General features: G+C 40.6%; 1 protein-coding gene across 2 annotated transcripts in view; it reads right to left on the bottom strand.

Annotated features, from left to right (window-relative positions):
* Positions 1 to 13072, bottom strand: part of LOC137175917 (FYVE, RhoGEF and PH domain-containing protein 4-like) — an 18500-nt gene extending 5428 nt beyond the window's left edge. Inside the window, exons 1-3 of one of the 2 annotated variants that reach the window (XM_067581856.1) lie at positions 12815 to 13072; positions 951 to 1088; positions 99 to 675 (exon numbers count right to left, since the gene is read on the bottom strand). In XM_067581856.1, coding sequence (XP_067437957.1) covers positions 99 to 675; positions 951 to 1088; positions 12815 to 12941 — 842 coding nt within the window. In that variant the 5' untranslated portion in view covers positions 12942 to 13072. Of the gene's footprint in view, positions 1 to 98; positions 676 to 950; positions 1092 to 12814 lie in introns of both variants that reach the window. The other variant, XM_067581855.1, reaches the window with a different exon arrangement.

Below are 13072 nucleotides of genomic sequence, written 5' to 3'. Positions count from 1 at the left end.
AAATTCAAGTAGTCATTCAGAAATTATTAGATTCTATATTGTGCTATATATGTTTCAGGTAATCACGGTGCAGAAATGAACCAAATTAAAAATCAAACCTGCTCTCATCCAAGTAAACAATCAAGTTGGGCACGCTCAAAGATTTCCCTGCCCTCTTCTCGTGTCCTTCCATCTTGCTGCTTGGGATTCTGTTGAGTCCCAGCCAGGATTTAGAGTTCTTGGCAGGACTGTAGCTCCCCATCCTTCCCTGAACAGGGCTGGGGGTCCGCAGTTTTCCTGTGAGAGGGCTATGGTTTCTTGGGGACAACTTAGCAGGGCTATGCCCTCCTTCTCTCAATGGGCTACAGTTCTGAATGCCTCTTTTGCCTGGACTTGGAGATCCTAAAACTGGACTGCTTGCAAGAATTGGAATCCCCCGAGGATGTCTGGCAGGGCTCAGTTGTGCTCCAGATACTGCATTCAAAAAACTGCTCCCCCCTCCTCTAACAGGACTAGGGGAGCATTGACAGTTCTGTGCTGGGCTGATGTAGGAAAAAGGCACTCCATAGCTTCGGTTAGGACTTAGGTCTTCTGTGCCATTAACTTGTTGAGGTAGCAATTTTCCTGTAGTGGGACTGTGGGCTTGATCTTGTCCTGCCCTCAGAGGACTCTGGAGGTGAGCTGGTTTAGGAGGCACTGAGGAGAGATAAAACAGCATGATTGGTTTATTTATGATTACAGTACAATGTCTGGCAGGTGTAGTATCACTACAAAGTGAAGCCAAGCTGTGATCTCAAAGAATAAGAAGGGATTTATTTAATAATTATGACAAGAACAAAGGTGAAATAATGATACAAACATTGATCATGTGGACAACTGGACAAATAGTTTCAATTGTTCACTTCCATAATACATTAATAGACTTAGCATGGATAGTATTTATTGTTAAGGTTATGGATATACAAGCCTACCTTGTGGTTTGGAGGGTGATCTATTAGCTGGGCTTCTGTCATCCTTGTCCCCTGCACTGACTTTAGAGTTTGGTTCTGATCCACATGTTCTTTCACAAGCACGTCCACAGCTGTACGAGCCACACACTCCACTGCTCACTACTACAAGAATACACAGTTATTATACATGTAAATATAAAAAACGTTTTTTTCTCCACACCGCATGACAATATATTGACAATATGTCTTTCATGCTTTACTAAGGCTTTATCATAGTCATACTGGGTGAAATACTTAAACACAAAATGTAATTTTATTTGTTTGCACTGTACAAAAACTACAAATATGTGAATGTCTTGTAAAATCATTGCACATATTTTCCTAAAATGTGGAATTTTGACAAAAAATTAATAAAAATCACTGTTTTGGCACTTTAAACAAGGGTTGGCTGCAGGCAATGCATTTATGAGAATCGATCAACAGATGAATCTGTTGTGTTGAGGACCTATTTTGCTGAGTCCTGAGAAACAACATACAACATTTCTTAACCTTAAACCATTGCGAGGGCATGATTCAGACACCTTCTTCCCTTTTTTTCTTAGCCTTCCACTGTTAACAAATGGTTACATGCACATAAAGTCACACTAATTAAATTAAAAACAGCAGTATGCAGACTACACACATTTATTGCTGTTTCGATACTCTTGGAAATCTGTGCAACGACTGTCTGACCTCTAGGGATGCCCCCCCCGAAACCTGGTCCTGAATTGGAACTGGTTCTATTATTTTAAGAACCCAGGGTATTTTTAAGGTTGGTTCTTTTATTAGTACTTTTATACGTTTTGGTGTAACTTATGGTTGTGCTACAGGCAGCCTCTCCTCTCGGTTCTCTCTTCTGCTCTCACACACACACACAGCACTGGAGACAGTGAACCAGGTGAATTGTCGCTTTTACTCGAGTTGATGACTACTACGCTTGTTACTGTAAGTGCAATAAAAGCTTTGTGAGTAAAAAGCCAATAAGAGTACTTTATCAAACCACCTGTTCAACAAGCATAAACATGTAGAATATTATATTATGATGTTTTCAACTGCTTTGTCTGCAGTCTCCCATCCACTACCGGTATGTTTTACACAACCACAGTGCCCTGGTTAGGCTAATAGTGAATTGCTATAAAACAAGCTAAAATTAAAGCTGTCTCCCTCCCTCTACCAGCGGTGCCTGCAGGCAGGTCTTCTTTCTAAACTTTACTGACATTTTAGATTAGTTTCCAGTGAGACATTACTGAGTTTTTTTTAGTGACTTTGTTGTTGTAAACATTACTATTGCTGCTCTAGAAACAACAAAATATAAATCAATTCTAATCCTGTTCAGAATTTATTCTTTTTTTAAATAATATATTTTTAAAAAAATCAATTCTTTAGTAATGAAAAAGAACTGATAAGAGGATCGATAAATAACCAAACCGATAAGGAGTATTGATTAAAGTAGTAGCATCAATAAAATCCTAACGACACCCATCCTAACTGACCTCCATCCTTCAAACAACTTACAACATTGAAATTGTGTAACAGATTTGTTTACCTGCAGTTTCTTATGTAAGATAATCCACTACTTGAATAACAAAATGAAGCTTTCCAATTCACTCCTGGCTTTGCTGAAGTGTGAGAGATTTGTTGGTCATGTGCACTTTCTTAGCAGCGTTATACTTCTGCTTTCTCACTTCCGTCTTTTCTTCACACAGCCATAACCCTCCTGAGTATTATAAGTTATCTCAGTGGAAAACATTTAACACTTGTCGAGTACTATCACTCCCACAGAGCACTTTCTAGACACTAAACAGTCACATTTGGGTGGAGCACACAAACCTTGAGAGAGAAACACAAAGAGAAAGAACCATATTAAAAGGGCTTTATGTTGACAGCTTTTCCAGTTCTTCAAAAAACTGAGTTGGGCTGTAGAGATTTTGGAGAATAATAAATAAATATATGCTGATCCTGTGTGACATTAAACATAAGTCCATATTTCATTCATATTCCATAAAAGGAATAGCAGTCAATTACTCTCTGGATTAAAGCAATTAGTTGTTTTGTCTATAAAATGTAAGAAAATGGAGAAAAATGTCGATCACTGTTTCCCAAAGCCTAAGATCCAACCTAAAAGGTCTTGTTTTATCCCAACCAACAGTCCACAACAAAGCAATACTCAATAAAAACAATAGCATAGAGAAGTAAAGAAACAAGAAAATATTCACATTCAAAAGGGTGGGACTAGAGAATTTTGGCATTTTTACTTAAAAATTACTAAAAATAATTAATCGATTATCAAAACAGTTTTAATTTCTGTCCATTGACTAATTGTTTCAGCTCCAGATGATTTTTTATGCCTTTGGCCAAATACAAGCTAGCCATTTCCCACTGTTTACAGTCTTTATACTAAGTTAAGCTAACCAGCCGCTGTTGTTGTTGTTGTTGCTGCTGCTTCACATTTAATAGACAAATATGAAAATGTAAATCTAAATAGGCCAAAATGTCAAACTAAGGTTATCAAGTATTTTTTGAACTGGATCCAAAAGGCGTTGTTCAACAATAAGGCTTGTCTGATTGCCCAGGGCAAGTAAAATGCCAAGTTGGGCTAGTAAATCTAGCAACTCACTTGCAAGTGGTAAAAAAAGAAAAGTAAAACAATAAAATAAAAAATGTTAAAATCATTTTTTCGATCATTGTTGTATCATAAATTATGTTCTTGTTCTCTGGCACATGTCAGCATAGCCCCCTTCCCTTGCATGCATTGGAGAATACTGGCACACACCGTTGGCCAATTAAGAATTGAGTAGGCTAGTAGTGTGATGCTTGAAACAAACATAGCTCAGGATTATGTGAGCACTGTCAAATAAAGGAATCAGTGCATGTAATTTTTCACTGCCATAAATAAGAACGAGAACGAGAAACATTAAAGAGATCAAGAAATCAGGAAGCTTGGAGAGGAAGAACTGATCAATAGCATTTAGTATTCAGTGAAATATAGGGGCTGTGTCGTACCATTTTCAATATGCAAGAATGTTTGTTGCATCTATGACACTGTGTCTTTGTTCTGTTTCATTTACTTAATTAAAGATTAAACATGACAATTAACTTTAGTCTTTGTTTTTATTTGATAACCGCTAATAAATAAAACTATTTGTGTAGGCACGAGTAAAAATTGACCTTGGGCAAGTAGATTTCTGAAAATATTCAAAAATAACGAATAACTTTGTACATATTTTAACTTTAACATATTTAGTTTCCGTTAATATGCTGCCCTATTGCATGTCTTGATGAGCCTCACACCAAGCCAAAGAATAATCTTCATTATGTAGGTCATAGTGATGCACAGTACTGTTGAATCCTGAATCTGATAGTACCATTGGAGCAAAAGAGACTTGTAATGGCAATTTTCATTTTTTGATGTCCTTTCTTTTCCTGTTTTTCCAGTTTGCCATTACTACACAGGTAGGTTAAGTTAGGAGTGATCTTACGCAGATTCAAGAACAGATTTTCCAGTCCGTTGGCTGCCGTTTAGTTGGTTGTTTTATTGAAGTCTTTGTACATGTCATGAACATACCGGGTTTCTATCCTGCCAGCTGTAGTGTGCGTCTGTTCCCGATCTGTGAAGAACTGTATGTGCCCCACCTGCCTGTGCCTTCCGTTTCCTGTCACCTATGCCCCTAAATATACAACCCTGTGCATCTCATGACCGCCACCCAGTGTCCAAAATAATACTGCAAGTTATAACTAAACAAATGACATGCCAACAATCAACATAAATGGCTCCTACATACCGGCCCCTAATTGTTTTAAATATATAACAAAACAATTACCAATAAATAATAAAGGTGCCATATCCATTATACATTACATATACAATTTTCAAAAAATGCATGTACTATGTGTTGGCATTAATCTTCTTTACTGATTCTTCAATCTTCTTTTTTTTTTTTTCTTTTTTTCTTGCCGTTTAGGTCTCGGCTTCTTGGAGCAGACATATCTTTGTTATTGGTCTTTCCAAGATGCTGCTCTTCGTCTGAAGTCGAACTGTGCGCACAAGTCCTTGTGCATCTGGTTTAGTTTCCAGTATTCTGCCCATTAGCCATGAGCCTCGTGGTGCAGTAGAATCAACCACCACAACAATGTCACCTGGAGCAAAGCTTCTTTTTACCTTTGACCACCGTTGTCGTTCTTGGATAAGAGGTAAGTATTCCTGTGTCCACCGTTTCCAAAAGAGATCTGCCATGTATTGCACTTGTCTCCATCTGCGTTTGACGTACAAATCTTCTTTTACAAAGAGTCCAGGTGGTAGTATTGGCTTAGTCTTCAACAGAAGAAGATGGTTTGGTGTGAGTGCTTCCAGATCCATTGGATCATCAGAGATTTTGGTAATGGGTCGATCATTCAAGATTGCTTCAACTTCACAAATTAAAGTCTGCAATCCTTCATCATCCAAAGCTTGTTGCTTAAGAACAGAGCGCAGCACATTTCGAACGATGCGGATCAGTCGTTCCCAAACACCGCCGTGATGGGATCCTGCTGGGGGATTTAAGTACCACTTTATCCCTCGCTGAAGCATAGCACTCTGGATTTTGTTATGATTCAAGCCACTGAGTGCTTCTCTCAATTCTTTTTCCGCTCCGATAAAATTTGTGCCATTGTCTGATCTTAAAGACATAACTTGACCTCGTCGACAGATGAATCTCCGTAATGCATGGATGCAGGAGTCTGTGTCAAGTGTATATGCAACTTCAAGATGTACTGCCCTGCTTGCCATGCAGGTGAAGATTACACCATACCTTTTCACAAGACTTCGTCCTCTCTTGATTTCTATAGGACCAAAGTAGTCCACTCCTACATCTGTAAATGGAGGCTTGTCTGGTAGAATCCTCTCCAGGGGCAAGTCTGCCATTTTTTGTTCTCCAACTCTGCCCCGCTGTCGTTTACACACAACACAGTCTGTAATGACCTTTCTTGCGGCAGAGTTAGCTTTGATAATCCAGTATTTTTTACGGAGGCGAGACAGCATATAATTTCTTCCTCCATGTCCAAGTTGTTCATGAATATGTCGTAACAATAGTGTGGATATGTGTAAGTCCTTTGAGAGAATAATTGGATGCTTGGCCTCTTCTGGCATCGCTAGTCTATTCAGGCGACCACCTACTCTCAGAAGTCCATCATCCAACACTGGATCCAGTTTGTACAAATGACTGCTTCTTTTTACGCCATGTTTACCAGCTTCTAGTGCAAGAAGCTCTTCTTTGAATCTTTGTCTTTGGTTGAAAGAGATGATGGCGCTTTCTGCTTGGACAAGATCTTCAGGACATAAACACTGTCCACAGAGTTTTGTTTTAAAGACTTGCATCTCCTTTTCAACCTTTTCTTTTAGCTTGCCAGGATCTTTTTCAAAGCTACTCATAGCAGCCTGAATCTCTTTTCTCATTCGAGCCAGCTGCAGGAGTGTTGTCTTTACTTTAAGAAGCCAAGCCACAGCAATCTTCAGATTCCTCCATGATGAGAAATAGTTGATCAGAGAGTTTGTGGGGTTCGATGGACTCTGGACAATAACGTTTATTGTGATGTCTTGTTTGATTTCTGGATCATTAGCAGAGATTGCAGATTCCAAGTGAGGTTTTGGCCATTCTCTGTCTGGCTTACAGAGAAAATCTGGTCCCTGGATCCATCTTTTGCAGCTCAAGAAGCGGTCTGCTGTTAGTCCTCTAGAGGCTTCATCTGCAGGATTTTCCTTTGTGTTAACATATCTCCATTGTGATACATCAGTAGCATCCCTTATAAAAGAGGTCCTGTTTGCTACAAATGTTTGGAAACGCTTGGTTTCGTTGTTGATGTATTTAAGCACCGTTGTGCTATCGGTCCAGAAGATGGATTTGTCCAGTTGAAGCTGTAATTCCTTTCGCAGCATTGTGTCAACTTTGACAGCTAGGACTGCAGCTGTGAGCTCCATTCGGGGAATCGTTATTTGTTTCAATGGTGCCACTCTGGATTTTCCTATTATGAATGCAACATGCGCTTCTCTGTTATAGTTTTCCAGTCTTATATATGAGGCAGTACCATAGCCACTTTCACTGGCGTCTGAAAAGTGGTGTAGCTGTGCAAATCTGATTTGACCAAAGCTTGTGGGCTTCATGCACCGGTCTACTTTAAACTCTGCCATCTTGTTAAGGTCTGCTAGCCATCCTGTCCACCGATGCAAGAAGGTTTGGGGTATGTTTTCATCCCATCCAAGTTTTCTCTTACAGAGCTCCTGCATAATCAGTTTGGCTGGCAGAGTAAATGGTGCTACAAATCCTAAAGGATCGTATATAGAGCCGACTACGGACAAGATGCCACGTCTGGTGTATGGTCGTTCCTGTGCAGCAATTTTGAACTTGAAGACATCTGTTTCAACACACCAGTGCAATCCCAGGGCTCTTTCCATTGGCAGATTGTCTTTGTCCAAGTCCAACTCCTTAGTCTCTTTGGTTCGGTTTTCTTGGGGAATGGATGCCAATACAGCACGGCTGTTGCTGATCCACTTTGACAGCATGAATCCTCCCATTTTGCAGAGAGCAGTCAGGTCTCTTACCATTTGAACTGCTTCCTGTTCCGAAGGCAGGGATTTCAAACAATCATCTACATAGAAGTGGTTCTTTATTGTGTTTGTTACCTCTGATGGAAAGTGACCTTTGTTGTCATCAGCAGTCTTCCTTAATGCAAAGTTTGCACAACTTGGTGACGACACGGCTCCAAAGAGATGTACTTTCATCCGGTATTCAACAAGATCTTGCTGCACATCACCATCGGGCCACCACAGGAATCGCAGATAGTCAACATGCTTTTCTGATACTCTGACTTGATGAAACATTGCTTTGATGTCAGCCATCAAAGCAACCGGCTCTTGTCTGAATCTGATGAGAACTCCAATGAGTGAGTTGGTAAGGTCTGGACCCTGCAGCAATTGGCAGTTAAGTGATGTTCCTTTAAAGACTGCACCACAGTCAAACACTACCCTTAAGGTTCCTTTCTTTGAGTGATACACTCCGTGATGTGGGATGTACCAGAGTTCTCCATCGCTTCGATTCAGCTGGTCGACTGGTACCACCTCAGCATAACCATTGACAATCATTTCTGTGAGGAAAGATGTATATTCATCATGAAATTTCTTATTCTTGGCAAACTTGCGTTTGAGGCTTTGGATGCGCTGCACTGCAATGCAACGGTTATTTGGCATGCTGGGCTTTTCTTGTGTGAAAGGTAAATCTAGGCAGTAGTGTCCATCTGTCACTTTTGCTGAGCGATTCACAATGTCCAAGAATTTTACATCTTCCCTAGACATTTCCTCTGTTTCCTTGCTGGTTCCTTCACTGAAGTCATGATTGTACTGTTTGACCAGTAGCTCCTCCAAGTTTACAATGGATATTCGATTGACAGCAGCAGCAGGGCAGCCATTTTCATCCCTTATGCTTTTGTCTCCTCTCAGGGGACCATAGATGACCCACCCCAGTAGGGTCCTCACAGCATATGGTCCATCCCCTTGGCTGTTGACCAGCTCCCAAGGTTCCAATACCTTTGAAGCATTTGTCCCGATGAGTAGGTCAATGCCAGAGTCTATTTTATGAATCTTGATATCCTTCAAGTAAGGCCATTGTGTCAGATCTTCTTGTCTGGGAATGTTGAGCTGGGAAACAGGCATGGTTTTATGTGTGAACACATCAGATATTTGAATGAAATAGTCTTTGTCCAGACTAGATATTTCCAAACCTGAGATATGATGACTGGTCACAGGCTTCACTTGGTTCATGGTACGTAAAAGAATATTGGTCCTTTGCCCTGTTATGTTCAGCCTTCTCATCAAGCTTTCTGTGCAAAAGGTAGATGTACTTCCATGATCCAAAAATGCATATGTTTGCAACACTGTGTCCCCCTTTTGGCTCTTTACTTGTACTGGTACAATGGAAAAGGTACAGTTTTCATCACCGGCCCCAATATGCCCACATGTATGAGGTGAGGGAACAGCATTACTCCCAGTTGCTTTTTCACTCTGTTCTGCATGTTCTGTTTTTTTTCCTTTGTCCTTTTGTTCAATGTGAAGTATTTCAGGATGATTTTGGTTGCACACATCACAAGTCAAACGACTCTTGCAGTCTTTGCTCATGTGTCCTATTTTTAAACATCCAAAACAGACTCCCTTCTCCTTTAAGAAGTCTATTTTTTCTCTGTGCATCTTCTTCCTGATCTGTGGACACCGCCCCAATGTGTGACCACTCTTGTTGCAGAACAAACAAGAACTTTGAGAATTGGTAGTAGGTACATTTCCTTTCATTCCATTTGTTGTCAAATTTTCTTGTACTGATGTTTTTACCGGTGTTACAGCTGTTGCAAAACTGCTTCCTCTAGGTCTTGACTTTTCTCTTGTTTTAGTAGAGCTTTTGACAGTTGCAGCTGGCTTAGCATCCTGAATGTTTCCAAAAAGTGGATCTGATAGTATCTTCACTTGTCTCTCTATGAAGTCTACCAGGTCAGAAAATCTAGCTCGATGTCCACGCTGCTCCTGTAACTGACATGCTCTACTTCTCCACTTGTCTCTGAGCCTGTAAGGCAGTTTCAGAAGGATGGTCTTCATATTGGAAGCAACATTCATTTCCTCCATATAGGTGAGATGTTCCATTGCAGTGCAACAACCTCTGAGGAACAGTGAGAATGCTTGCAATGCTTCCACATCCTCTGATTTGATCACTGACCAGGCAAATGCTTTGTCCATATATGCAGTGGCAATCTTATGTTCATTACCAAAATGTTCTTTGAGCAGATCTTTTGCTCTTTGATAGCCCTGGGCTGGGGGCAGATGTTGACAGCTGCGGACTAAGTCTTTTGGATGCCCTCTTGTATATTGCTCTAGGAAATGCAAGCAGTCACTGTAGTCATCACACTTTTTTTCCACTCCTCTCTCAAATGCCCTGCGGAAAACTTCGTACTGTAAAGGATGACCATCATAAACAGGAATGACTCTTGGTGGTAAAGTAGAAGAGAGACTTTGTTGAGCCAGGAGAGCAGTGATGTCATTTTGCCTCTGTATTAGGTTACACATATCACCTTGATTGCCATCATTCAATACAGGGGGTGTAGTGCGAACATACCCCTGCATACGACTCTGTACATTTTGCCTTTGAGGAGAATATTGTATTAGATGGGTTGTATCATGAGGTCGAACAGATGGTCCATGAGCTGTTTCTTTTGGTCTAACAACCTGTTGCTGGGAAGAAGAGTTAGTTTCGATCAACACATTCTGTCTTTGCTGCATTTGTTCTGGTAAATATTCATTTGCGTGTGGATTTAATTTAGCTGATGTTTCATTTTGAGCAGTTCCTTTTCTCAAATAAGAGTTCATCCCATCAGAAACTCTAGAGCTGCTTCTTGATCCCAAGGCCTCAAGTATGTTGATTTTTGCATTGGTTGCTGCCAGTTCAGTTTCTAGTTCCAGTTGCTCTTTCTTTCTTTTCAATTGTTCTTCTTGTGCCTCAAGCTCATGTTTTTTCTTCAGGGCAGCAACACGTTCCATGAGAGCAGCCTTTTCTGCCTGAGCTTTAATGCGAGCAGAGGATGTTGAAGATGCACGTGATGAAGAACTGGATTTGTGCTTTGATTTAGGTTTTGAGGCATTTGAAACGCTGTCATCAGGTCCAATGTCATCTGAATTTACTACACTTTGTAGTATGACACTTTCAGCAACGGAGTGTGCAATTTGCTGTCCAGCCTCAGGTAACCACACCTTTACATTTTGTATACACCCTTTAAAGATTTCCATTTTTCGTTGAAACCACTGTTTTTGCTTTTCAAGTTCATCTTCAGGCAGTGGTAAATTCACCAGTGATTCATGGTTTTCCTTGGCTTCATCACAGAGCTTGATTAATTGAAACAAATTAGATTGTACTTCTCTTGCATTTTCCTTTGATTTCATGAGCTCTTTCAGCATTTCCATCAACTTGTTAGCTTGTTTACATTTCCTGTTTCTTGTCTTCTGACAATTTGCAATGAACAATTCCAAGCCTTTGGCAGTGTGTTTGATAACTCTTTTTTCCTTTTCAACATCGTCATCTTGTGACTGAGCATCAGACTTAACAACAGACATATTTGTTCACTGTCCCTTTAAGACTTGTTGACGAAAGCAGTATGCTGCCGGCACAATGTTTCAAACAGCTGATCGATGTGCGATCGTAGCTTTCAGTCTTCAGTCCACCAACTCCATTATAATAGCCGTCTTCCAATACGGCTTCGCATATAGCTTCTCCAATAAAGCTTAATGCTTGCATGTACTCACTCAGTTTGCGGTTTTCAATCACCGTCAGGTAAGCGCAGGTGACGAAGATGTCCACCTGGTTTGGAAATGGCGGCGTCCTCTTTGTTGTTCCGCGTGACAATGCTCAGTCCGTCTGAATGACTCACGAGCTCCAATTTCACTCGAAGAGCGAGTTCTTACTTAGGTGTAATGGCAATTTTCATTTTTTGATGTCCTTTCTTTTCCTGTTTTTCCAGTTTGCCATTACTACACAGGTAGGTTAAGTTAGGAGTGATCTTACGCAGATTCAAGAACAGATTTTCCAGTCCGTTGGCTGCCGTTTAGTTGGTTGTTTTATTGAAGTCTTTGTACATGTCATGAACATACCGGGTTTCTATCCTGCCAGCTGTAGTGTGCGTCTGTTCCCGATCTGTGAAGAACTGTATGTGCCCCACCTGCCTGTGCCTTCCGTTTCCTGTCACCTATGCCCCTAAATATACAACCCTGTGCATCTCATGACCGCCACCCAGTGTCCAAAATAATACTGCAAGTTATAACTAAACAAATGACATGCCAACAATCAACATAAATGGCTCCTACAAGACTTATACTTAAGTCAAAACAGATCGCTTTGCTCTCTCTCTGTGGGTGAACAGTAAGGCTTTGTGTGTGTGTGTGTGTGTGTGTGTGTGTGTGTGTGTGTGTGAGGGATTGACAAATGCCGGTCTCAAGACACACAGGCAAAGTCCAGGCTGAATCAGGGAAAAGAGATTTCACTAGAGTAATCCAACAAGCTAAGAGGCTAACAATTGTGCCTAACAAAATTCAAATTCTTGTGCACTGCATATAAAAGGCATTTTATTCACAAGCTGACAAGGAAATTAGAATACCACTTACTCACTTATGTAAGCCATGCACAAAAATGACAGTTAATATTCTTACCAGCTGCCCTGGTCACCCTCTTACAAGGCAGTTTGAGCCCAGGAGGGCTTTTTAAAACATTTTCCTTTGGTCTTACTGACTGTTTAAAGGCCAAGGGTCGTCGTTTTTACTTACTCAATGAGATAATAAGGCCATATCTGCTAATGATTTTATTGGTGTAAAGTTCTGTGAACACAGAAAGCTTCCCTGACATATAGGAAAATACTCAGAACAAACAATGACCTCTCTTATCCAATCATACACTGGTCTCTAAAAATGAACCACTAGCGAAGGTAGAGTGACTAGAAAAACTACTATAGTCCTCAGAATGTGACCACTAGTAACTTTTTTTCATGCATTTCGGTAAGTATAACAGCCAATATAAGCCCACGAATATCTTATTATGCTTTTTTGTATAATTATTTTAATTAGAATTAGTGCCTTATTGGTTATTTCTTATGGAGGTGGGGGCTAGCTAAAGAGATAAACGGTATGTGAGGGTGTTCATAATTTAAGAAAAGTAGGATTTAACTCAGAAAAAAAGTCTGATATTTTGTGTTTCTAGTTCATATAATTAGTTCTTGAGAGGGCTGAACATGTGCCATACAAATGTAGAGAAAAGCAGGAGTGAAAATGTCCTCTTCAGTGAAAGGTACGTCACCTGTATGAGCGGCGTGACAATCTACAGCAGCACCTTTGACCTTCCGTCTGACCGCCACTCGTCTGAACTCGTCCGTGTCGCGGTTGCAGTTCAGGGTCAAACTGTTCCTCTTCTTCAGGTCAAACATCGTCACAGAGTAGCTTCAGTTCCAGCTTCAGACAGGGAGAGAGGGGGAGCGACGTGCCAGAGACCCTAAGAGTGTGCAGCTCACAGCTGAACGCGCTCAATCACCGCCGCTAATAGACATCCAGCTGTTTG

The sequence above is a fragment of the Thunnus thynnus genome, chromosome 23, assembly GCF_963924715.1.
Source record: "Thunnus thynnus chromosome 23, fThuThy2.1, whole genome shotgun sequence".
NCBI classification, from domain to species: domain Eukaryota; kingdom Metazoa; phylum Chordata; class Actinopteri; order Scombriformes; family Scombridae; genus Thunnus; species Thunnus thynnus.
The sequence above is the reverse complement of the archived record's forward strand: the minus strand, read 5'-3'. Positions and strand labels throughout refer to the sequence as shown.